This window comes from Eutrigla gurnardus, assembly GCF_963514095.1.
Source record: "Eutrigla gurnardus genome assembly, chromosome: 8".
NCBI lineage: Eukaryota > Metazoa > Chordata > Actinopteri > Perciformes > Triglidae > Eutrigla > Eutrigla gurnardus.
Genome location: NC_139922.1, coordinates 13,039,402 through 13,059,299, shown reverse-complemented (window position 1 = coordinate 13,059,299; position 19,898 = coordinate 13,039,402). Strand labels below are relative to the sequence as shown.

Sequence of the window (19,898 nt, the reverse complement as noted above, 5' to 3'; positions counted from 1 at the left end):
GGGGAGCACAGTGCTGCTTCCACACACAGCAGCTGACAACGTGGAACCAAAATAACTGCACATAAAGTCATGTATAGGGTATACATGGGGTTCACACTGTGCGCATCCAAACATGTTTTGGTCACAGGGATTTTTTTTCATATTTGCAGCTGCATATTAGTATTAATCAAAGGCCATCATGTAAAGTAAAACTACAGTCATTTAAATGTGTATAAGCTTCTATATGAGCTTAATGTGTTTGTTGTTATTTGATTGGTGAGAGAAAAATACAACCTAAATCTAACAGGATTTTACTTTAGGGGAGCATTTGAGGCAGCAGCTTGTAAAAAAAAAAAAAAAAAAAAAAATGACGGACCAACCTCTGATTGGTGAATACTTCGGGCTCCCAGCCAATCACATGCCCCTCTCTGGGAGGGGAAACCCAGCGTCAAATAAACTGCCACTTGTTCGTTGTTGTTAGTTTTTTGCAATTGGCGCGATTTATCTGCTCTCATTAACAATGTATCATGCGTAGGTTTTAAAGAAGGAGCTGTATTTCTCCTTCATTTTCACTATCTTTTCTTTTTTTTTTTAACCTTTTCTCTCGTCTTCCAGAATAGAGCGTGGGACCTGGATTTATATATATAAATATATTTTTTACAAATATACATAACATTGGCTGCCAAGGACTACCTAAACCAGTGTGATATGATCATATCTCACTGAATAGATCCGACATAAACATGATCCTGTGGGGAGTCATACTACTGTGTGTGACATCATGGAGGCTACAAACAGCATCATCCCAAACCCACGAAGGTAGGGGAATTTAAAATCCAGCATCAGTAACCCTGTCTAGCCTGTTTTGATTGATTTTTTAATCAGTTAATTATTGTTATTTAATACGTTCCTGTTTGGCAGGTGACAGCACATCTCTGCCTTTAAAGACCAATGCTTCTAACATGGCATCTTTAACCTCTTTCCTTTGTCTCCGATCACACCGTATGTGCTCTCCTTGAGAGCTTTTTTATTGTATTTACTGGGCTCTAATCAAGACCTTTAAAAACGCATTATTATAAAGGCAGCAATATTAATGTCACAAGGACAAAATGACCCAGTTGTAAAAAGCCACTGAGGACAAGTGCATGTGACTGTTTTTGTTTTAATGAAATCACTCATTTTCCCTTCAAAAGGTTATTTAGTTGTTTGGATTATGCAGGTGTGTTGTGAATGTTTTGATCCCAGATGAGCTGTGCATTCCACTTCTATCCTGTTCTATTCTATTCTGCTGAAGACATGCAATAATAAATAAGTGCATGATGATATGGGTTGTGCTAGTCACCTGTCGGCGTGCAATTTTCCAGAAAAACATCAGCCTAAAAGGTTGTTAATGGAGGTGATCAACACTATAGTGTAGCCAGGTGCATGTTCCCAATGAAGACAGGAAGTGTGCCTTGTGTTGACGGCTGCAGGTGCCCAATCTGAGCACATAAAGGGCCAGCTCCGCAGTTTTTGTTGGTCAGTATGAGATGGTGTGCATTTCTCCTTCCGTTTGCGATATTTCCCTTCCCTCTAGTAGAAAGTCCCACTCACACACGGCCCATTGTCTGTTGGTATGATCTCAGCGACGCAGACCCCTCAGACACACACGTACATACATACGCACATGCACGCACACACACACACACACACACACACACACACACACACACACACACACACACACACAACACACAAACACACACACACACACACACACACACACAGAGGCACTGTCTGTCACTGCTTCACTCTCCAGTCACTGCAGACACACTGTCCACATTTATAGCTTCATCACAATGAAGAACTTTGTCTGAGAAAAGCCCCTCTGCCTCGACCCTCGGCCTCCACTCCATCAGCCCCAGGCCTGGACTGTTCCATGAGCCAGGGTCACAGCCGGCCGCTTTGCTGTACTTCATATCAAACTCTCCAGCACCGTCAGGGAGACTCATCAAGTCTAGGAGAAATAATATATAAGCCTGCACTCACATAATGACAATTTATTCACCTTTACAAGACCACAGTTGTTGCATGTCTTTGCTCTGTTGCTCATTTTCAGCTGCATCGTTTGTTTTGTTTTATTTGTTTTTTTTAACGCATTCAAGTTTCAATTGGTTTCCATTCATTTCTCTATATTTAAATATATCTGCATACAGCAACTCCTGAATAAGGCATCACAGTCTGCATCAATCTTTGTCAAAATCATTGCATTGTAAGGCAATGCATTATGTTGCAACGCTAATGTAATTCTATGAAAACATGATACAGACTTGATGTTCCCTGGGGTGGATTAGCTAACTCAAAAAGGTTTCTCGAGTCGGCTAAATGGATTTTCAAGCGTTACGGAAATGAATAGAAAGCAGACAGGACAAATACATCCAAAAATCACAAATCACCCTTCAAAACAAGTGGAGTAACGTGTCTTTCCTCCCTGGGTCCGTATGTCAGTGGTGTGTCCTGGTACGCAGAACGGACTGAGCTCCACAGGCTCTCAGGAGATTCAGTACAACCTGACTAAGGACAGGTATGACGGCTGTGAGATAATCATGGGGAACCTGGAGATCACTCAGATTGAGAGTAACTGGGACTTCTCCTTCCTCAAGGTAAAAATCACCCCCTACCTCTCTGCCTTGACTTTCAAATGATTTTTTAAGTACAAGGTGTAGAAGTGTGCTCCTCTTTGTCCCTCTCTCCAGGGAATCCGCGAGGTGACCGGCTACGTCCTCATTGCCATGAACCACTTTCAGGAGATTCCCCTGGGGCAACTACGGGTCATCAGAGGGAACAGCCTTTATGAGAGACGCTTTGCTCTCTCTGTCTTCTTCAACTACCCCAAGGACGGCTCCAACGGCCTGCGGCAGCTCGGGCTCGCCAATCTGACGGGTAAAGAGGGTTTTAAACTGACAAAATGGACAGAAGATGTCCTATACATGCAAGGTATAAAATGTGCTTCTGAGAGTGAGTGAGAACAAACATTGAAAAGCAATGTGCCATTTTAAGGGAAGAGGAAGAGAAGTCTCTTCTCGTCCATTCCCCAAATCTCTGACATCCTGGAAAAGCACTTTATCTAACAAGCTGTTTTCACAGCAGATATGTAGACTGGTCATAGCAGGAAACACACAGGTGTTATACTAGTATCAATAACATGGCTCTGTTCGTGTCCCAGTAAACCATGACACTGTTACAATGAGCCAGCATGGACAATACCAACAGTCTAACAAAACAATGTTTATGGTACAGTTCTCAGGACATACCTTTTGTAAAAGGAGATGCCCCTATGCTCGTAACCTTGCAAGTTTTAGGTCATGTATTGCCTGTACTTCTTCGTCCCTTGTACCCACTGGTATACATCCAGCAACCCAGTATCTACTAAGTATTTACACTGATATGTGGGCTGCTGTAACAACAGGATATACCATCTCTTCTCCTTCTGGCCATTTCTTCATAGAGATTCTCGAGGGAGGAGTGCAGATTATCAACAACAAGTACCTGAGTTATGGCCCCTGGATCTTCTGGCAAGATATCATCAGAGACAATAGTGCTCCAATTGACATCCAGTACAACGGGGAGAGAGGTTGGTGTGAGGCTGGTCCTATTCCACATATCTCCCAATTATCTCTAGACACTCTCGTATAAGTACTGCCTTTCTTCTCTCAGGCCCATGCCACAAATCCTGTGGAGATTACTGCTGGGGGCCAAATGAAGACCAATGTCAGATCTGTGAGTGCCCTATTGTTCAATTTTACCCATTTTCTGTCTGTGTTCTATGTCTCCTCCTCCTCCTGTCTCTCTCCCTCAGACAGAAATACACAGAAACAGAGAGAGAGAGAGAGAGACAGGCACGCACAAAGACACAACACACATGCACACTGGTGACCTCTGTTTGACCCTTCTCTCCTGTGTGTCTCAGTGACGAAGACGGTGTGCGCTCCACAGTGTAATGGCCGCTGTTTCGGGACGAGCCCCAGGGACTGCTGCCACATAGAGTGTGCAGCGGGATGTAAAGGCCCTCTGGATGTGGATTGTTTTGTAAGTGCTCCATCTTTGATCAAATTGAAGGGAAAGGCCGTCTTTATAGACCGGTACTGTAGGTTAAAAAGATGGCCTTCTTTTTCCCAAACTACTTTAAAAAATAATGATATGCTTCCAATCACATGTGATTCTTTTGAACGTGGCCTACATACTTTTTTTTTTTTTTTACATCAAGCTGTTTTGATTTAATTCCCATCTCCCTGGCAGCTATTCTTTGTTACAGTAATACCAAACAATGTGGTTTCTGGCACTATTTTATTTCATCTGACATTTACAGACCAAATTATTAATTGATTAATGCAGCCTACCAAATCATCTGCAGAACCGTGGACAATGAAAGAAATTGTTGCAGCCCTAGTGTGGTTTGGAAAATCCCTACGCAGACACTTGAAACACTCTCTGAACGCCCAACCCATTATTGTTGCGACGTTATCCAGTAATACAGTCGAGCATGCAAACGGTTTTCTAAATTATTTCTGGTTAGTTCATCTGATATTTGAGGAAGCTTCTTGTAGAAATGAATTGACATTGATTTTATTGATCTTTTTGAGGCATTCAAATGTATTTTCTTGTCTCCTGGGATTGAACTTCTGACAGTGTAGCTTGTGAAGACAATAATAGGGTAAACAAGTCTGAGTCCACAGCCATGTTAGCAGCCGTACTATCATAAATGGTGAATAATGAAAAGTCAGAGGATCACTTAAGCTACTGTCATTCATTCTGAGGGGAGCATGAATCTCTAAGATGATCCTCTGAGGACCATGCATGTCGGTCGTAAGACGTAATAGCTATCCATACTATAGTTGTGGAGATGGTTCAGTCCGAACCAGTCGAGGCACTGTCAGACTTATGGTAGCTTATATAGTATGTTCTGGAAAGCAGTCAGAAATCAAATCATTTTATTTAGTTACCCATAATGCACTTCAATCGCAGACACAAGTTCTGTGCTCAAATCTAAGTGTCTTGTGTGTGTATGCATGTGTGTGTGTGTGTGTGTGTGTGTGTGTGTGTGTGTGTGTGTGTGTGTGTGTGTGTGTATGCATGTGTGTGTGTGTGTGTGTGTAGGCATGTCGTCATTTCAACGACTCCGGAGCCTGCGTCCCCCAGTGTCCCCAGACTTTGATCTATAACAAGCAGACGTTTCAAATGGAGACCAACCCTAATGCCAAATACCAGTATGGAACCATCTGTGTCTCCCAGTGTCCCAGTGAGTGGCCTGTGTTTGTTTCCTGTTACTCTTTGTACAACGTGTAAAAAAACGTTAACTTCCCCCTCTGATATTGCAAACCTGCGTCATCGTATTTTTCGCTCCTTCCTCGCCGTAGCCCATTTTGTGGTGGACGGTAGCTCCTGTGTGAGCGTTTGTCCGCCAGACAAGATGGAGGTGGAGAGAGAAGGCCAGAAGCAGTGTGAGCTCTGCAGTGGACTCTGCCCAAAAGGTTGGCACAAATAAACACATTCCCAGTGTTTGCACCGAGTGTATGTGTCAGTCATCAAAGCTGATGATGGTATTTGGTCATTCATGTAGTATGTGAAGGCACGGGCGCTGAGCACAGACAGACGGTGGACTCCAGCAACATCGACAGCTTCATCAACTGCACCAAGATCCAGGGCAGCCTGCACTTCCTGGTCACAGGGATTCTTGGGTAATTGCCTGCCTGGAAGATATCTGTGTGCAGTCATAGTCAGCATGTTCATTAGATGTGTTTTTATTCTTCACAGAGATGACTTTAAAAACATCCCGCCCCTCGATGCCAAAAAGCTGGAAGTGTTTCGCACCGTCAGAGAAATAACAGGTTTGTATGCACAGTACATTTTATTGGTTCTAATATGAATATACTTGATAATACATTATTCTTTTTTAGACTTAACTTGAAATTGCAAATAATACTTTGAGTTATTTTTAAAAGCTTACCAGTAGGTTTACATTTAAATCCTGTTGACATAATTTTAAAATAATATCATGTTTTTAGCCTGCTTTATACACTCGTCACACTGATGATTAATAGATTATAACTGAATACAGTGAAGAGAAATAAGTCTTGGATGCATAACAGCAGAGTTGTTGTTGTCGTTCTCTACGCCTTTTGCATTTATCCATCTTATAATCGAGAAAATTGTCATGCAATACGTCATTAGTTGCCTAATAACAATCAAAACAATCTTTTGCGGTTATGTTTGAATGTTAACACTGTGTTTGATTGTCAGATATCCTAAACATCCAGTCGTGGCCCAAAGAACTGAATGACCTGTCTGTTTTCTCGAGTCTTGCCACCATTCAAGGGAGGTCCCTTTACAAGTAAGACTTATTAACACACTGTAAAAGATCAAACAAATAACCTTCTATATAGAAAGATCAGATATGTGAACAGTATAATGGAAGTAATCCTTCTTCCATTAAGCATGCATCATGTTTCAAGCTGGTTCTGAATCATGTGTTCTTGCCTAAACTCATGTCTGTCTGTATAACATGTGAAGTGTCTTGCATAACCGTGTGTCATCAGCGCTCTCTCGCACACTCTGCACCCTCCTATCTGCTGGAAGCTGCTATAAACAAACCACTCTTACACATTTTAAATCATTCTTTCACATTTAGAATAGTTCCCCAGCTTACTCATATGTTTGTTTTTTTCTTGGTTTGTCTTTTTGCCCGTGTCCTCCTCCGTCCTCCAATCGAAGGCGTTTTTCTCTGATGGTGATGCGCATCCGCACTCTGACCTCTCTGGGCCTGCGCTCGCTCCGTGAGATCAGTGATGGCAGCGTGTACATCAGTCAGAACGCCAACCTCTGCTACCAACACACCGTGAACTGGGCTCAGTTGTTCAGGGGCCACAGAGTTCGAGTCAACAACTTTAACAGCAACAGGCCGCTGCCAGAGTGTGGTGAGGCGAGACTAAAAGAAACGTCTACAATCTGAATGAAACATGTTGTCTTTTTTTCTATATTGGCTGCTATGATCATACAAATTAATTCCACATCCATCATCTTCTTCTTCATCTTCCCGATGTCTTTCTCCTATTGTTGCGGGAGCAGTAGCAGAAGGCCACGTGTGTGACCCGCTGTGTTCAGACTCAGGATGCTGGGGCCCGGGGCCCAACCAGTGTCTCTCCTGCAGGAACTACACCCGAGATGGCACATGTGTGGGAAGCTGTCATTTCCACACTGGGTCAGTAGATACATGTATGTGTTGATATCCTCACTGGTGCTGTTTGTGCATTGAATATATTGATTATATCTGACTATGTATTTTTTTGAATATCGTGTCCCCAGAAGTCCAAGGGAATTTGCAGGACCTGATGGGGAGTGTGTTGCCTGTCATCCAGAGTGTAAGCCTCGGAGGGGCTCAGTCAGCTGTACAGGACTGGTAATTACTTTATTTGGTGGTCATGTGCCTTATGAATTCCACTTGCATTTGCCTATTTAAAAATATTTTTTTACTACGATACAAGGGCATCATTTCTACTCTGCGATTTTTTCCCTTTGTTACAGTTTCAGTTTTTTCTGTGTCTTACCACCTCTGAACCCACACCTCCACCGTTAATACATATCTAGATATACTGGAAGTTACTGTTTGCCCTGCATTAGAAGAAAATAGAAATAATGACCATCTAATTTATGAAGAGAAATTTGATTTATATCTCAACATTATACAGTTGATATTCTTGTCCCGATGTAAAATCTGCAACAAATCTCAACAAAATGCTGTGATGTCCTTGACTGTTTAGAAAGGCACCCTTAAAGAAAATTATTATTGTTATTAATATTAATTACAAGACATTTTGTATCAAATCTCTGTTACCCACTTGCCCATTAGATTAAAAAAAATCATATATACATTATATACATAGACATACACGTAATAATCCCACTCAGTCTCATGCTGCGATACGTTCTGCCTCTCTCTCTCTCTCTCTCTCTCTCTCTCTCTCTCTCTCTCTCTCTCTCTCTCTCTCAGGGTGCAGACCAGTGTGTGGCATGTGCCAACCTTCGCGATGGTCCTTACTGCATGTCCTCTTGTCCCACTGGGGTGAATGATGGACAGAAGGGATTAATCTTCAAATACCCCAACAGGGAAGGTCACTGTGAGCCGTGTCACCACAACTGCACACAGGGGTGAGACTGCCATCGAAGTATGTGTGAGTCTCCATGCGTCCATCTGTAGACGATCAAATCAACGATGTGTTTATCCGTTACAGATGCTCAGGCCCAGGATTGAATGATTGTTTGGCGGCAACTCGACTGGCAGTTAACAGGTGAGTGTTGCCCCCTGCTGGTGAATATAAAGCACTGCACTGCAATATGTCATATTTAGTAAATTACAATTTTTTTCTTCTCATCTTCCATATTCTCTGCCCAACAGAGCAGGGTGATAAACTCAATTTTATTTTCTATCTTCCCTTTAGTGTTTGCATGATGTGATCATTTTCACCTTGTACCCACACATTAGCATCTGTATCTGCTTCCTTCTGCAGTGGTCAGATCACAGGCATAGCTTTAGGTGTGCCGGCTGGCTTGATTTTCTGCCTGGTGTTGTTTTTCCTGGGCGTGCTGTATCACCGCGGTTTGGCCATCCGCCGCAAGAGAGCCATGAGGAGGTACCTGGAGAGTGGAGAGGTGAGACTTTAGAGACCATCCAACCTCATGAGCTGCCTTTGTTTTGACTGCTACGTGCATTTACTTCCGGAGAGGAAAGAAATGATCAGGGAATCACTTTGAGTTATTTTTTTTTGGCAGAGCTTTGAGCCACTGGGTCCCGGAGAGAAAGGTACCAAGGTTCATGCCCGCATCCTGAGGCCCTCAGAGCTGAAAAAAATCAAAGCGCTTGGCTCAGGAGTTTTTGGGACAGCACACAAGGTATTTATTCTTCTTTTTCCCTTTTTGCACATCCCCTGGTCATCCACTGATTTATGTTCCACTGTAGTTTTAGTGGACTTATACAAGTTTTGCAGACTCAAACTGACGTGAACACGGATTTAATTACGTTTAAGGGCTTTTGGACCCCTGAACGAGAGACAGTGAAGATCCCTGTGGCCATCAAGACCATTCAGGATAGCTCTGGTCGACAGACCTTCACCGAGATCACTGATGTGAGAATCAGACCTTTTTCACAGCAATTCATGTGAAATAAATGTAACATCAGCATCATAAAATTGTCAGAAAAAAAACTTGTTTTTGCTCTCTCTGTAGCATATGCTGTCAATGGGCAGCCTGGACCACCCCTACATTGTCAGGCTACTGGGCATCTGCCCAGGTCCCAGTCTGCAACTGGTGACCCAGCTCAGCTCACAGGGTGCCTTACTGGAGCACATCAGGCAACACAAGAACAGCCTAGACCCCCAGCGCCTGCTCAACTGGTGTGTGCAGATTGCTAAAGTGAGTTTCAACTACAGACTTTTTTTGAGCAACCGCATGTTATGGATTAGATGTCTGATTTTAGGGTATATACTCTATGTGTGTTCGGTCTCAGGGTATGTACTACCTGGAGGAACACTGCATGGTCCACAGGAACCTGGCAGCCCGCAACATCCTGCTGAAGAACGACTACCAGGTCCAGATCTCTGACTACGGTGTGGCGGACCTCCTTTATCCCGACGACAAGAAATACGTCTTCACCGACACCAAGGTTGTTATGACTGATCCAGTTTGAGATACACTTGATTGATGATTGAGTCACAGTTGTTTTCGTGTCTCCTCCAGTTACGGAGACAAACCAATCTTATGGCTTATCTGCTATTTTTGTCCGTTGATCCAGACACCTATAAAATGGATGGCCCTGGAAAGCATCTTGTTCCGAAGATACACTCATCAAAGTGACGTTTGGAGTTATGGTAAGAGGCGTTTGTTTATTCATGTCACACCGAATGTACCAATAAAAGAAGCGTTCCTCTTGAAGGCTGGCAGGGAGCATGTAAATGTGACGCCTCTCTTCCTGGACAGGGGTGACAGTGTGGGAGATGATGTCATTCGGCGCGGAGCCGTATGCATCCGTTCAGCCTCAAGAGGTGCCGAGTCTGCTGGAGAAGGGCGAACGACTGTCACAGCCCCACATCTGTACCATAGACGTCTACATGGTCATGGTTAAATGTGAGTGTGATAAAACATGCACCAGGATGCACAAACACACTCCAATCTCAACTGTTTTTCTGCTTCTTTTTAGGCTGGATGATTGATGAAAATATAAGGCCGACCTTCAAAGAGCTGGCCAGTGACTTTACTCGAATGGCAAGAGACCCACATAGATATCTTGTCATCAAGGTCAGGCTATTATACTCACTGGTATTAAAGCTTAGTCCACTGGCTGTTTACTTACAACCTGTGCTTCCATGTATGTATATAGATGGAAGGAGGAGAAGCTGCCTCAGTTGAGATCCATCACAGAGAATCAGAGCGAGAGCTTCTGGAAGACCAGCACCAGGAGGGACTGGAGGATGGTTTGACTACTCCTCCTCTGCAACATTCTCCATCTTGGAGTCTGTCTCGTTCACGGATTAATTCTTACAGGGTAATAAAATACATCATTGTGAGTCGATCACATGCAAAGAAAACAAGCATGTAACACTTTTCTTCCCTGATGTGTAGAGCGGTGCCTCTCAGGTGGGACACATCGGATACCTCCCAATGAACCCCAGCCCTGTGGACAGCATCCGCCAGGTGATACAGACTCACAAGTTCATGCAAACAAACACATTCCCACCCTGTAATTGTAATTACTGCATCTAGGCCATTAACTCAGAAGCTGAGTGGATTCATTTCTGTGCGCTGCAGCATCAGTTCATGCCTTTGCTTTTCTGTCTCAGCTGTGGCTTCAGAGTTCACGACTGAGCTCGGTGCGGATGCTGCCCGAGAGGTCAGAGTTCAGGGGGAGCGGCAGAGAGGCAGAGCTACGTGAGGAAGGGTTACGGACTGGGAGTCTTCACAGGGCCAGGATTGGTTCCGAGAGGGGAACTCCTCATATGTCCGTCAGCCGGCACAGGAAGCTCTCAACAGCATCAAGTCCTTCCTCGTATAAGGTGTGGGCCGCAGAGGAAGAGGAGGAGGTGGATCACTACGGCTATGTCCTGGCTGGGTCACCTGTTACTCCAGAGAGAGGTAAATTACTAAAATGGGATGAGCATGCTGATTTATCTGATTCTTTCTTGACTGTTTTGAAGATGAATGGTAAATTATAGTGTCAACGATACATAATCAATCTTCTCCCTTTGAATCTTCTTCCTTTGTCACATCCTGTCACGGTTCCCAGTCTGCAGAGTCTCTCAGTCTGGGCGTAGAAACTCAAGACCCAAGAATAATCTGTCTCTCGTGGTGATAAATCCCTCCCTGGAGTACGAAGTCATGAGCAAAGAGTCTGGTGCGCTTTGCTCGACCAGCAGCGTCTCATCACAGGCTGATGCCCAGACTGTGGCCGTTTGTTGTAAAACCTCACCTTTACCCTCGCCGACCTTCATGGCTCCATTGCCTATAGAGCACACAGCACATGTGGAGACTCTGACGCCGATCTCAGCTGTAAGGAGCAAGCGAGTGGATGGGGATTGTGAGGGAGGTGATGCAGAGCAAAGAGACTCCACAGAGAAACACCAGCTCACTGACAGTGGGATCAGAGCTGTGGATGACCAGGGAGAGGCAGCTCCAGGTATAGGCAGGTATGAATACATGGATATCAGGCGGTCCAACTCTGTGGAGGGAGAGGATCCAGCACGGGAGAGACCTGGGAGTCAAACACCTTCAAGGATTGCAGCAGAGACAGAGGAAACAGACCAAATGGTTGAGGCGTTGATAAAAGAGCTTGACAAGGAAGAGGAAGAGGAGAAGAACCAAAACTCAAATAAAGAACCTGACCTTCAGGGGAGTGGTGTGGTCATGCCTAGGCCAGATGTGCTGGCAGCTGGGGGAGATGTGGTGGAGGAGTATGAGGAGATGACCAGATTTGGAGTGGTGCCCAGTGGGTGGGAGCAGGCAGACTACCAGAACATCCCAGTGAAGGGGAGGGCTGTTTCTGAGGAGTTGGGCAGTGGCAGGTGTGCAGGGATCGGGGGATACATCAAGGTGTGTGCTGGCATAGGGGAGCCTGGCAGCAACACATCATTTGACAACCCAGACTACTGGCACAGCAGACTGTTCCTCAAGCCAGATGCTGTACGCACCTAATAATGTGAACTGGGACCGAGACTGTTAGTTCCTGTAATACATGTGGGTAGGTTTGTAAAGTTTTGCATCTGTTCTTCTTTGAGCTACAGAATCCAACAAACAACTAAAGGGATATATATAAAAAGATGGAATTACATTCACAAATAAAAGTGAGTCTATGATTGCTTCGTTGTTAGGACTTGTGTAATTTGAAGTAGTATGATGAGGTGACATGTCCCATTTCTGTAAAAGTCTTTTTTTATTATATAAATTAATAAACAGGATTATTTTGCATATATCACATGTGTCGTTTTTTTTGTGAAGTAAAACAATAAAAAATCTTCTTGGAAATATGTATTCACTTTTTTTTTTTATCATGTTGCAATATGATATGAATACTACATTTAATTTTAAAACTTTTTTTTTAGCACATCACCTTGTCACCGGTCACGCTGACAGTATGGACGGCAGAACATGAGATGGAGGCATGTAAACGCTTCCGTGACACACTCGCGCGCGATTTGGTCAGTGACCGATCAGAGATCATCAGAGAGGTGACAGGTTCACTCCGGCGTTTTTCCGTTTTCGTTCAAATTCAGCTTATGGGCTAATGGGTTTACCACAACGTATCCTGTTATTAAAGGGAGTCAACAAATCCGTTTGAAATGTCCTTAGTTGCACTTTCCACAACACAGCAATGTGAACATTATAAACTTTATCCTGAGATCAACTGGTTGGTTGGTGGCATATATATTTTACCAAAATGTCCAAATTTTTCCCATTCTTGTTTCCCATTTCTATTTTGTCCTAAATAGCATACGGATAGCCTATAAAGCCTTCACAACGTATCCACGTAATCCCCTTTATTTAATCGACCAGTTATGTTGGTTTCTGCACATTAATTGCAGGTTTTCCCCTATAAATATAGCCTGATAACGACAGAATGCATACATTAACAGCTGTATATCAGCAGATTATCCTGTTGGCTACAAATACTCGTTTGTAGGCTAATTTTAAATGCTCATGATATGATTTAAAATACCCCCCTTGCCTTTTTGGGATGTAAAACGCAAAGCTGGCCCGTGAACTATCTTGACTGCACAGCGTGTCTTTGGCAGGGGGCGGGATCTAGAGCTCGTACTAGGCTGCCGAATGAAGTCGGGCGGGCCGGTGCAGGGAGCAGCGTGGTCCATCTAGTGACTGACTGACAACCGCCGGGGAAAAGTTACTCTTGAGTTCGCGGACACACTGCCAACATGTCTGGAGATGACGATACGCAGGAGCAGACCATCGCCGATGACCTGGTGGTCACCAAGTATAAGATGGGGGCCGAGATTGCAAATCGTAAGTGAAATTCGGCGTTAACGTGCCGCTTTGACTCCATAAGTATCAGGATCCGTCTAACGTTAGCTAGCTAGTGTCAGCTAGTCGTGCCCAGACAGCAGCTGTGCCATGTGCCGCGGCGGTGCCAACGGTAGCGTTACAGCACAGTGGATAGCGGGCCTGGCTTTAATGTGGAAACGCATAATTCTCGCTATTAGGTAGCCCGACTTGTCTTTATAGTAACCCATTAATGTGAAACGACCCGTTGCTGTCACATTAGCCCGGTGCGCTAGCTAACCAGCTATGTGGCTGAGCTAGCTTCTTCACTAGCAAACGTAGCTAGCTGCAACTGCTAACATAACTGATAACAATGACAAGTACAAAACTGAACGACTATGCGCTTGTTCCCAATAGGCCTTCGTTACTGAGTAGCCGATGGTTAAACGTAAACTTGCAGCCTATTAAATCGAGACAAATCAAATTTGTTACGTAAGAGATTAAAAGTCCGGTTGACTAAATGCTATCATTTAAAGTCACTTACCGTTACGTTATTGGAGTAAGCAGAAGCTAGTTAAACATCTAATACTCATGTAAAATTACGTCCAATGTAAATTGATAGAATATTGAAGAATCAAACGAATCACAAACTCAATGGTAAGTCACCCACATGAATCATAAACTTTGCATGCTGTTATCACTAGTTTAAGCAAATATATATCTATAAAGCCAAATACACGTCATTGGTGTGACGTCATAATTTGGTAGTTGTTTTAATGCTAATTTAATATAACTAACATATTTCAAAGCATCAAAAGTATGTCTGTCCACCATATTTTCATTATATTGATATTTCTGCATTCCAAACACATTACACTAAAAAACAATGTATTTCCAAGCAACAGCTCAGGTCCATGTTGACTTCTAGTCAGCTTATGTCGTTCAAATAAACTGGGAATTATTTGGCATGTTTACATTTGCAACTGTGAAACAGTCTTTAGACCTTTTTTCATTGCCATTTTGTTGCTTTGGTCCAAGTTGACTTCCTGTCAGCTACTGCATTAACAATCATTGATGGAAACAGAACGGGTCTATTTAGACTGTTTATATTTCTAGTTTCTAAAGATCTAAACAACTCTATAACTTAACCCAGTTCAACCATAGTCTTTATATTTGTCCATATTTCAATCTCTATTCTGGAGATTTAACAGTTGACCTTCCTACCACATCAAGTTTAAATGCACATATAGTTAAACCTTCAATTTCAAAATTACTACTATAGTTAATCTGAACTAATCTCAGATAATATGAGCGGCACTCGGGAGTAAATTCATCAGCTTCCTAATTAAAGGCTGCCTCAGAGTATCCACGCTATCCTGATCTCCAAAAAAAGCAAACACTTGGTTCAATATCAATTGCCAGTGTTTTTTATTTACAGTCCATCCTTGGATTTCAAATCAATGACAATTGCTGTGTCCTTGTGATTTTTGTATTGGAGGTTATCACAGCTGACCTACTTATCTGAAGTTAAGACATCTAATTTACTACCATTATGCAGTTTGAAGCTGATATACAGCTGTCAGACAATCTGTCTGTTTCTCCTCTACCTAACGTAGCATCAGCTTAGTCAAAATCAAATTGAGTTGTTCAGTGAAATTTTCATGTAATCAGAAATATGTACAAATTATAATTGTTGAAATGGTTAGAAGATTCATCGAATCAATGGACAGAAAATTAATAGATGTTTTTGGCCTTGGAAAAGATGTCACCTTGGGCACTTGGGGAAATTCTAATGTCCATTTTTAACATTTTATGGCATTTCGAACAAATGATTAATCAACTGACCCAGAAAATGATCAACATGATTAATGATAATCCAAATAATCATTAGTTGCAGCTCAGAACTATACACACTGTTACTAACCCATCTTTTTAACTACATTGCGGCTCATTTGATCTCTTGTCTTGCAGAGGCCCTGAAGACGGTGGTTGGGGCAGCTATGGCTGGAGTCTCTGTGCTCAGTCTGTGTGAAAAGGGAGATGCCTTCATCATGGCAGAAACTGGGAAAATCTTCAAGAAGGAAAAGGACATGAAGAAAGGTGCTTCTTTTGTTGCATTACATCGGTCACCATCAATGTGTCTGACTCAGCATTCCCTCATTCACTCTCTGTCTTTCGCAGGTATCGCTTTTCCCACTTGTGTGTCGGTTAACAACTGTGTATGCCATCACTCCCCTCTGAAGAGTGATTCAGACGTCATGCTGAAGGATGGGGATCTTGTGAAAATGTAGGCTGCCGAACGTACACGCGTCCTTCATGTGTACAAGAGAAATTATAGTTGGTATTTTATATGCAGGGCATACTTTCTTCATCTCATGTTCTCCTGTTCTGTTTGGTCACAGTGATCTGGGTGTACACGTTGATGGCTTCATTTCAAATGTGGCTCACAGCTTAGTTGTTGGAGTGACCAAGGTATGTCATCACTGTTGAATGAGTCCTGCACATTAGTACTCATTGGTTTATTCACAAGATCCATGCTTTTTAATGTATTACTGGTAATCATACCATTAACAGCGTAGTATTTCACATCTTGTAACTCTTAAACTTTCCTCCTGTGTCACTTCAGGACAACCCCTTGACCGGGCGAAAGGCTGATGTTATCAAAGCAGCTCACCTCTGTGCTGAGGCCGCTCTGCGTCTTGTTAAGCCAGGAAACCAGGTAAAAAGCTCCACCATGACCACTGATTTGAGCGATGGCATCGCCGCATATACCTCGTCTAATAAATGCCATCATGTCTCTTCCATCAGAACACACAGGTCACAGAGGCCTGGAACAAGATTGCAAAGTCATTCAAGTGCTCCCCTATCGAAGGTGGGTCTTTTTGAACATTTGGCACCATCAAGCGCTGTGATTCCAATGGTAAATGTTTTTTCGAATGTAATTTGACATGCTTGGCTCATGCTTGAGTTTATTCCCTCAATTGTGTAGGCATGCTGTCCCATCAGCTCAAACAACATGTGATTGATGGGGAGAAAACTATCATCCAAAACCCAACGGACCAGCAAAAGTGAGTTCACTGAGCAAGTGCTCCTTGTCACTGGCATGATGTGTTGTGACCGGTGGGTGATCTTGTCACTTTTTTTTTTGTAGAAAGGACCATGAGAAGGCTGAGTTTGAGGTGCATGAGGTATATGCAGTGGATGTGCTTATCAGCACCGGAGAGGGGAAGGTGAAAGGACATTTGATATCAATTTGATCACATTTGTTCTGCTTTATTTTGAAAATGTCTTAAAGGCAAGATATTTATCATGCTGTGTTTTGCAATCCAAATCCAGGCAAAGGATGGAGGTCAGAGGACCACCGTTTACAAACGAGACCCCAACAAGGTGTACGGCTTAAAGATGAAGACATCTCGGACATTCTTCAGTGAGATGGAGAGGCGCTTTGATACAATGCCTTTCACTCTGAGGTAATGCCCTTAAGATTCAAATAATCTTAACAAAATAATAGCAGGTTTCACCTTCCTCCTCCTCCCTTTTTTCTGTTTATGTCCTCAGAGCGTTTGAAGATGAGGGCAAAGCCAGGTTGGGTGTGGTGGAGTGTGCCAAACATGAGCTGCTGCAGCCATTCAATGTGCTGCATGAGAAAGAGGGTGAGTGGAACAATGTCGGATGTCATTTATGTTTATATGTAGTGCTAACTGATTAGCTGTGCTAATAAGAATCTGCCTGTGCCTCTTTTAACATTCAATGCAAAGGGAAGTCTTAATTATTAGTTACCGTAGATGACCAAATAATCGCCCGCGTGCAAATACGCGCCTGTGCTCTAATAGCCGCCGGGGTCCGACCTCATTTGGCATAATAAACGCCGGTTCAATTAAACGCCCGGGCGATTAAGTGTTTACCATAGTCTTGCACAGAAAACAAAAGTTTTTTTTTAACAGCACTTCACCGGCTCTCACCTCTTCTGTCAGTCAGCCCCTCCTCTCGCTCTCTCTCTCTCTGTCTCTCTCTCGCATGCAGGCGCGCGCACACACACACACAGACACACAGACACACAAACACAGGCGCGCTAGACTGAGGGATATAGGGATATAGATAAATGCGCTAATGTACAGTGTTGAAATTACCGCGATCGACCCCCCCTTCCGTTATCATTCATAACACTGCTCTGATCAGCTCCCTGTGTCGCGGTAACACAGACAAACTGTCTTTGTATTTATTGTCTGATGTCAATAAAGATGCGTCGGGGGGGAAAAGTAGTTTTGTTCCAGTGGTGCTATGGTGCTATGGTGAGCTCCTTGTTCTTTGCATGATGGTCTGGTGCTGCTCATTGCAAAAATAAATTGTAGCCTGTTGCAAATACGCGCCTGGTTCTTATAAACGCCTGGGCTCCAAGTCGATTTAGCATATTAAACGCCCGGGCTACTAAATGGTCATCTACGGTAATTAACAGCACTATAGTGTCCATTCTTCCTTTTTATTCTAGACTTTAGCGTTTAATATCCACATTGTATACCTAATGGAACCGTTTACTGCAAATTCTCAACCTTATCTTTGTCCAGGTGAAATTGTTGCCCAGTTCAAGTTCACCGTGCTGCTCATGGCCAACGGTCCTCTGCGAATCACAAACAGCCTCTTTGAGCCAGAGCTCTACAAGTCTGAGCATGAAGTGGAGGACGAGGAGCTGAAGGTGCGTTTGATGGATGGGCGGTGCATTCTCTTTCCAAAAAGAGAGGCTTGGACTAATGGGGTCGCTGTAGCATTCTGTTAGCTGACAAGGCATTCTCAAACCAATTATGTGTGTATGTATTGTGAGGTAATTTGTGTCTACTGCTCTCATTCCTTTTAAAGGCTTTGCTCCAAAGCTCAGCCAGCCGTAAGACCCAGAAGAAGAAGAAAAAGAAGGTGAGTTACAGGACAGTTTTTTTTTTTTAAATAAACAAGAACACATGTTCAAAATGTGTCCTAACTTCAATCATGTCTGTCTTTTAAAGGCCTCAAAGACTGTTGAGACTGCAACCGGCCAGGCAATGGAGACTGAGGCTGCAGAATAGATTTCTCTGCCAGACATCTGATGACCCAAAGAACAGACGTCACAAATCCTTCTGTCCCAGCTGTCTGAGGCACTTGTGGGCATAGCCGCTGTGAATACCTCTGAATCTAACTGATGTCAGTCTGGGATGATGCTGCTCCTAAATTCTACCAAGCCACCTATAATACTCCTGCGCACATCTCTCGTAAATCTCATTGTCCTTGACCGTTTCCTTTTCTTAACAGTGGACAACAATACTGCTACTAAAGAGGATATTTTGTGCAAGGACATAATACTCCCTGGAACATTTAACCATTCGTCTGACCCTGAGCCTTCATCCCTTTCTCCACCATAACTGTAGTGAACGATACGGAAAATAAAATGCTTTGACAGAGCGGCCAAGGACGATGAATGCACAATACTGTTTCAGCGTAATTGTGTGGCATTTCGATAACTCCCTTGAGGTCATAAACCTGAAGCCATGCCTTTTTGAAGGGAGTGTTAACGTGTTGTGGGCAGAAATGTGTAACACCTGTCTTGAACCCTGAAGTTATAAGCATGACATTTGGTCATTATTACTGTTGAATTCAACATAATTACTGCATTTATACTGCTCTCGCTGAGGTCCGTCTACCAGTACGTTGTGTACACTTCTAGTAATCGACCGTAGGTTACTCGGCTAACAATTTCTTAAACTGACAATTTAAGTTGTTGAGTAGTTTAACTAGCAAAAAAAAGAAGGAATTTTTAAGTTGTGGATGGCGTAACTCCTGCCAAGGGTTCAGCGTTCAGTCTTCTGGTACCACCATTGAGTCTTGACAGTCTGTGTTTACATAAGAAGTCCATACCTGTTGGATATATGGATGCTTTTGTAAAACAAATCCCAGTTTCAGAGACTATTTTTGGAAACATTAAAAAGCCACCTGACATCATTTGTGTTTGTTTTTGGACTGTGTTTATTCAGCTAACTCTCCTGATGAGTGTTTTTCATGACTTAACATTAATTTACCACCTTTCTCAAGTAAATGAATTATTACAACACCTATCAGAATCAATTAATGGGTGTAAAAAAAAAAAAAAAAAGGCATTTGACCCTGTCGTTCTCATATGCTTGCACAGAAACATATACAGCTAAAACAAGGACAACAAAGTTGGATGTGGTCAACACATTGGAATATTATGTACAGATATAAATATATAAACATGACAAACCCTAATAATGAATTAATACACATGGAATCTCACAGGTTCCTTTATATACATGAGGTAGATGGATATGATAGTATGATATACAGCATTATATTTGACTTATATTTACGTTTAACTATAGAATATATAATCTATAGGTCAAATCAGGATTTGTTAGATG

At 43.0% G+C, this 19,898-nt stretch overlaps 2 protein-coding genes across 3 annotated transcripts in view; both read left to right on the top strand.

Moving 5' to 3' along the window:
- The first annotated feature begins 656 nt into the window (after positions 1-656).
- The window catches only part of erbb3b (erb-b2 receptor tyrosine kinase 3b), a 64,392-nt gene continuing 45,150 nt past the window's right edge, over positions 657-19,898 (top strand). The window contains exons 1-28 of one of the 2 annotated variants that reach the window (XM_084015035.1): positions 657-798; positions 2,467-2,621; positions 2,715-2,901; positions 3,467-3,592; positions 3,676-3,738; positions 3,929-4,047; positions 5,116-5,257; positions 5,376-5,489; positions 5,579-5,696; positions 5,773-5,846; positions 6,259-6,349; positions 6,730-6,932; positions 7,084-7,216; positions 7,321-7,414; positions 8,006-8,163; positions 8,247-8,303; positions 8,523-8,664; positions 8,785-8,904; positions 9,039-9,137; positions 9,238-9,423; positions 9,518-9,673; positions 9,803-9,878; positions 9,988-10,134; positions 10,208-10,305; positions 10,388-10,552; positions 10,630-10,701; positions 10,848-11,139; positions 11,291-12,204. In XM_084015035.1, the coding sequence (XP_083871161.1) occupies positions 723-798; positions 2,467-2,621; positions 2,715-2,901; positions 3,467-3,592; positions 3,676-3,738; positions 3,929-4,047; positions 5,116-5,257; positions 5,376-5,489; positions 5,579-5,696; positions 5,773-5,846; positions 6,259-6,349; positions 6,730-6,932; positions 7,084-7,216; positions 7,321-7,414; positions 8,006-8,163; positions 8,247-8,303; positions 8,523-8,664; positions 8,785-8,904; positions 9,039-9,137; positions 9,238-9,423; positions 9,518-9,673; positions 9,803-9,878; positions 9,988-10,134; positions 10,208-10,305; positions 10,388-10,552; positions 10,630-10,701; positions 10,848-11,139; positions 11,291-12,195 (4,368 nt within the window). In that variant the 5' untranslated portion in view covers positions 657-722 and the 3' untranslated portion in view covers positions 12,196-12,204. Of the gene's footprint in view, positions 799-2,466; positions 2,622-2,714; positions 2,902-3,466; positions 3,593-3,675; positions 3,739-3,928; positions 4,048-5,115; positions 5,258-5,375; positions 5,490-5,578; positions 5,697-5,772; positions 5,847-6,258; positions 6,350-6,729; positions 6,933-7,083; positions 7,217-7,320; positions 7,415-8,005; positions 8,164-8,246; positions 8,304-8,522; positions 8,665-8,784; positions 8,905-9,038; positions 9,138-9,237; positions 9,424-9,517; positions 9,674-9,802; positions 9,879-9,987; positions 10,135-10,207; positions 10,306-10,387; positions 10,553-10,629; positions 10,702-10,847; positions 11,140-11,290; positions 12,315-19,898 lie in introns of those variants that run through there. The other variant, XM_084015034.1, reaches the window with a different exon arrangement.
- pa2g4b (proliferation-associated 2G4, b) lies at positions 13,301-19,461 on the top strand. Its single transcript, XM_084015590.1, has 13 exons — positions 13,301-13,518; positions 15,466-15,594; positions 15,676-15,781; positions 15,897-15,966; positions 16,121-16,213; positions 16,303-16,366; positions 16,484-16,562; positions 16,646-16,724; positions 16,831-16,964; positions 17,053-17,147; positions 18,060-18,187; positions 18,349-18,402; positions 18,492-19,461. Exons 1-13 carry the CDS (start codon positions 13,431-13,433, stop codon positions 18,549-18,551), a joined length of 1,179 nt encoding a protein of 392 aa, XP_083871716.1. The 5' UTR covers positions 13,301-13,430; the 3' UTR covers positions 18,552-19,461.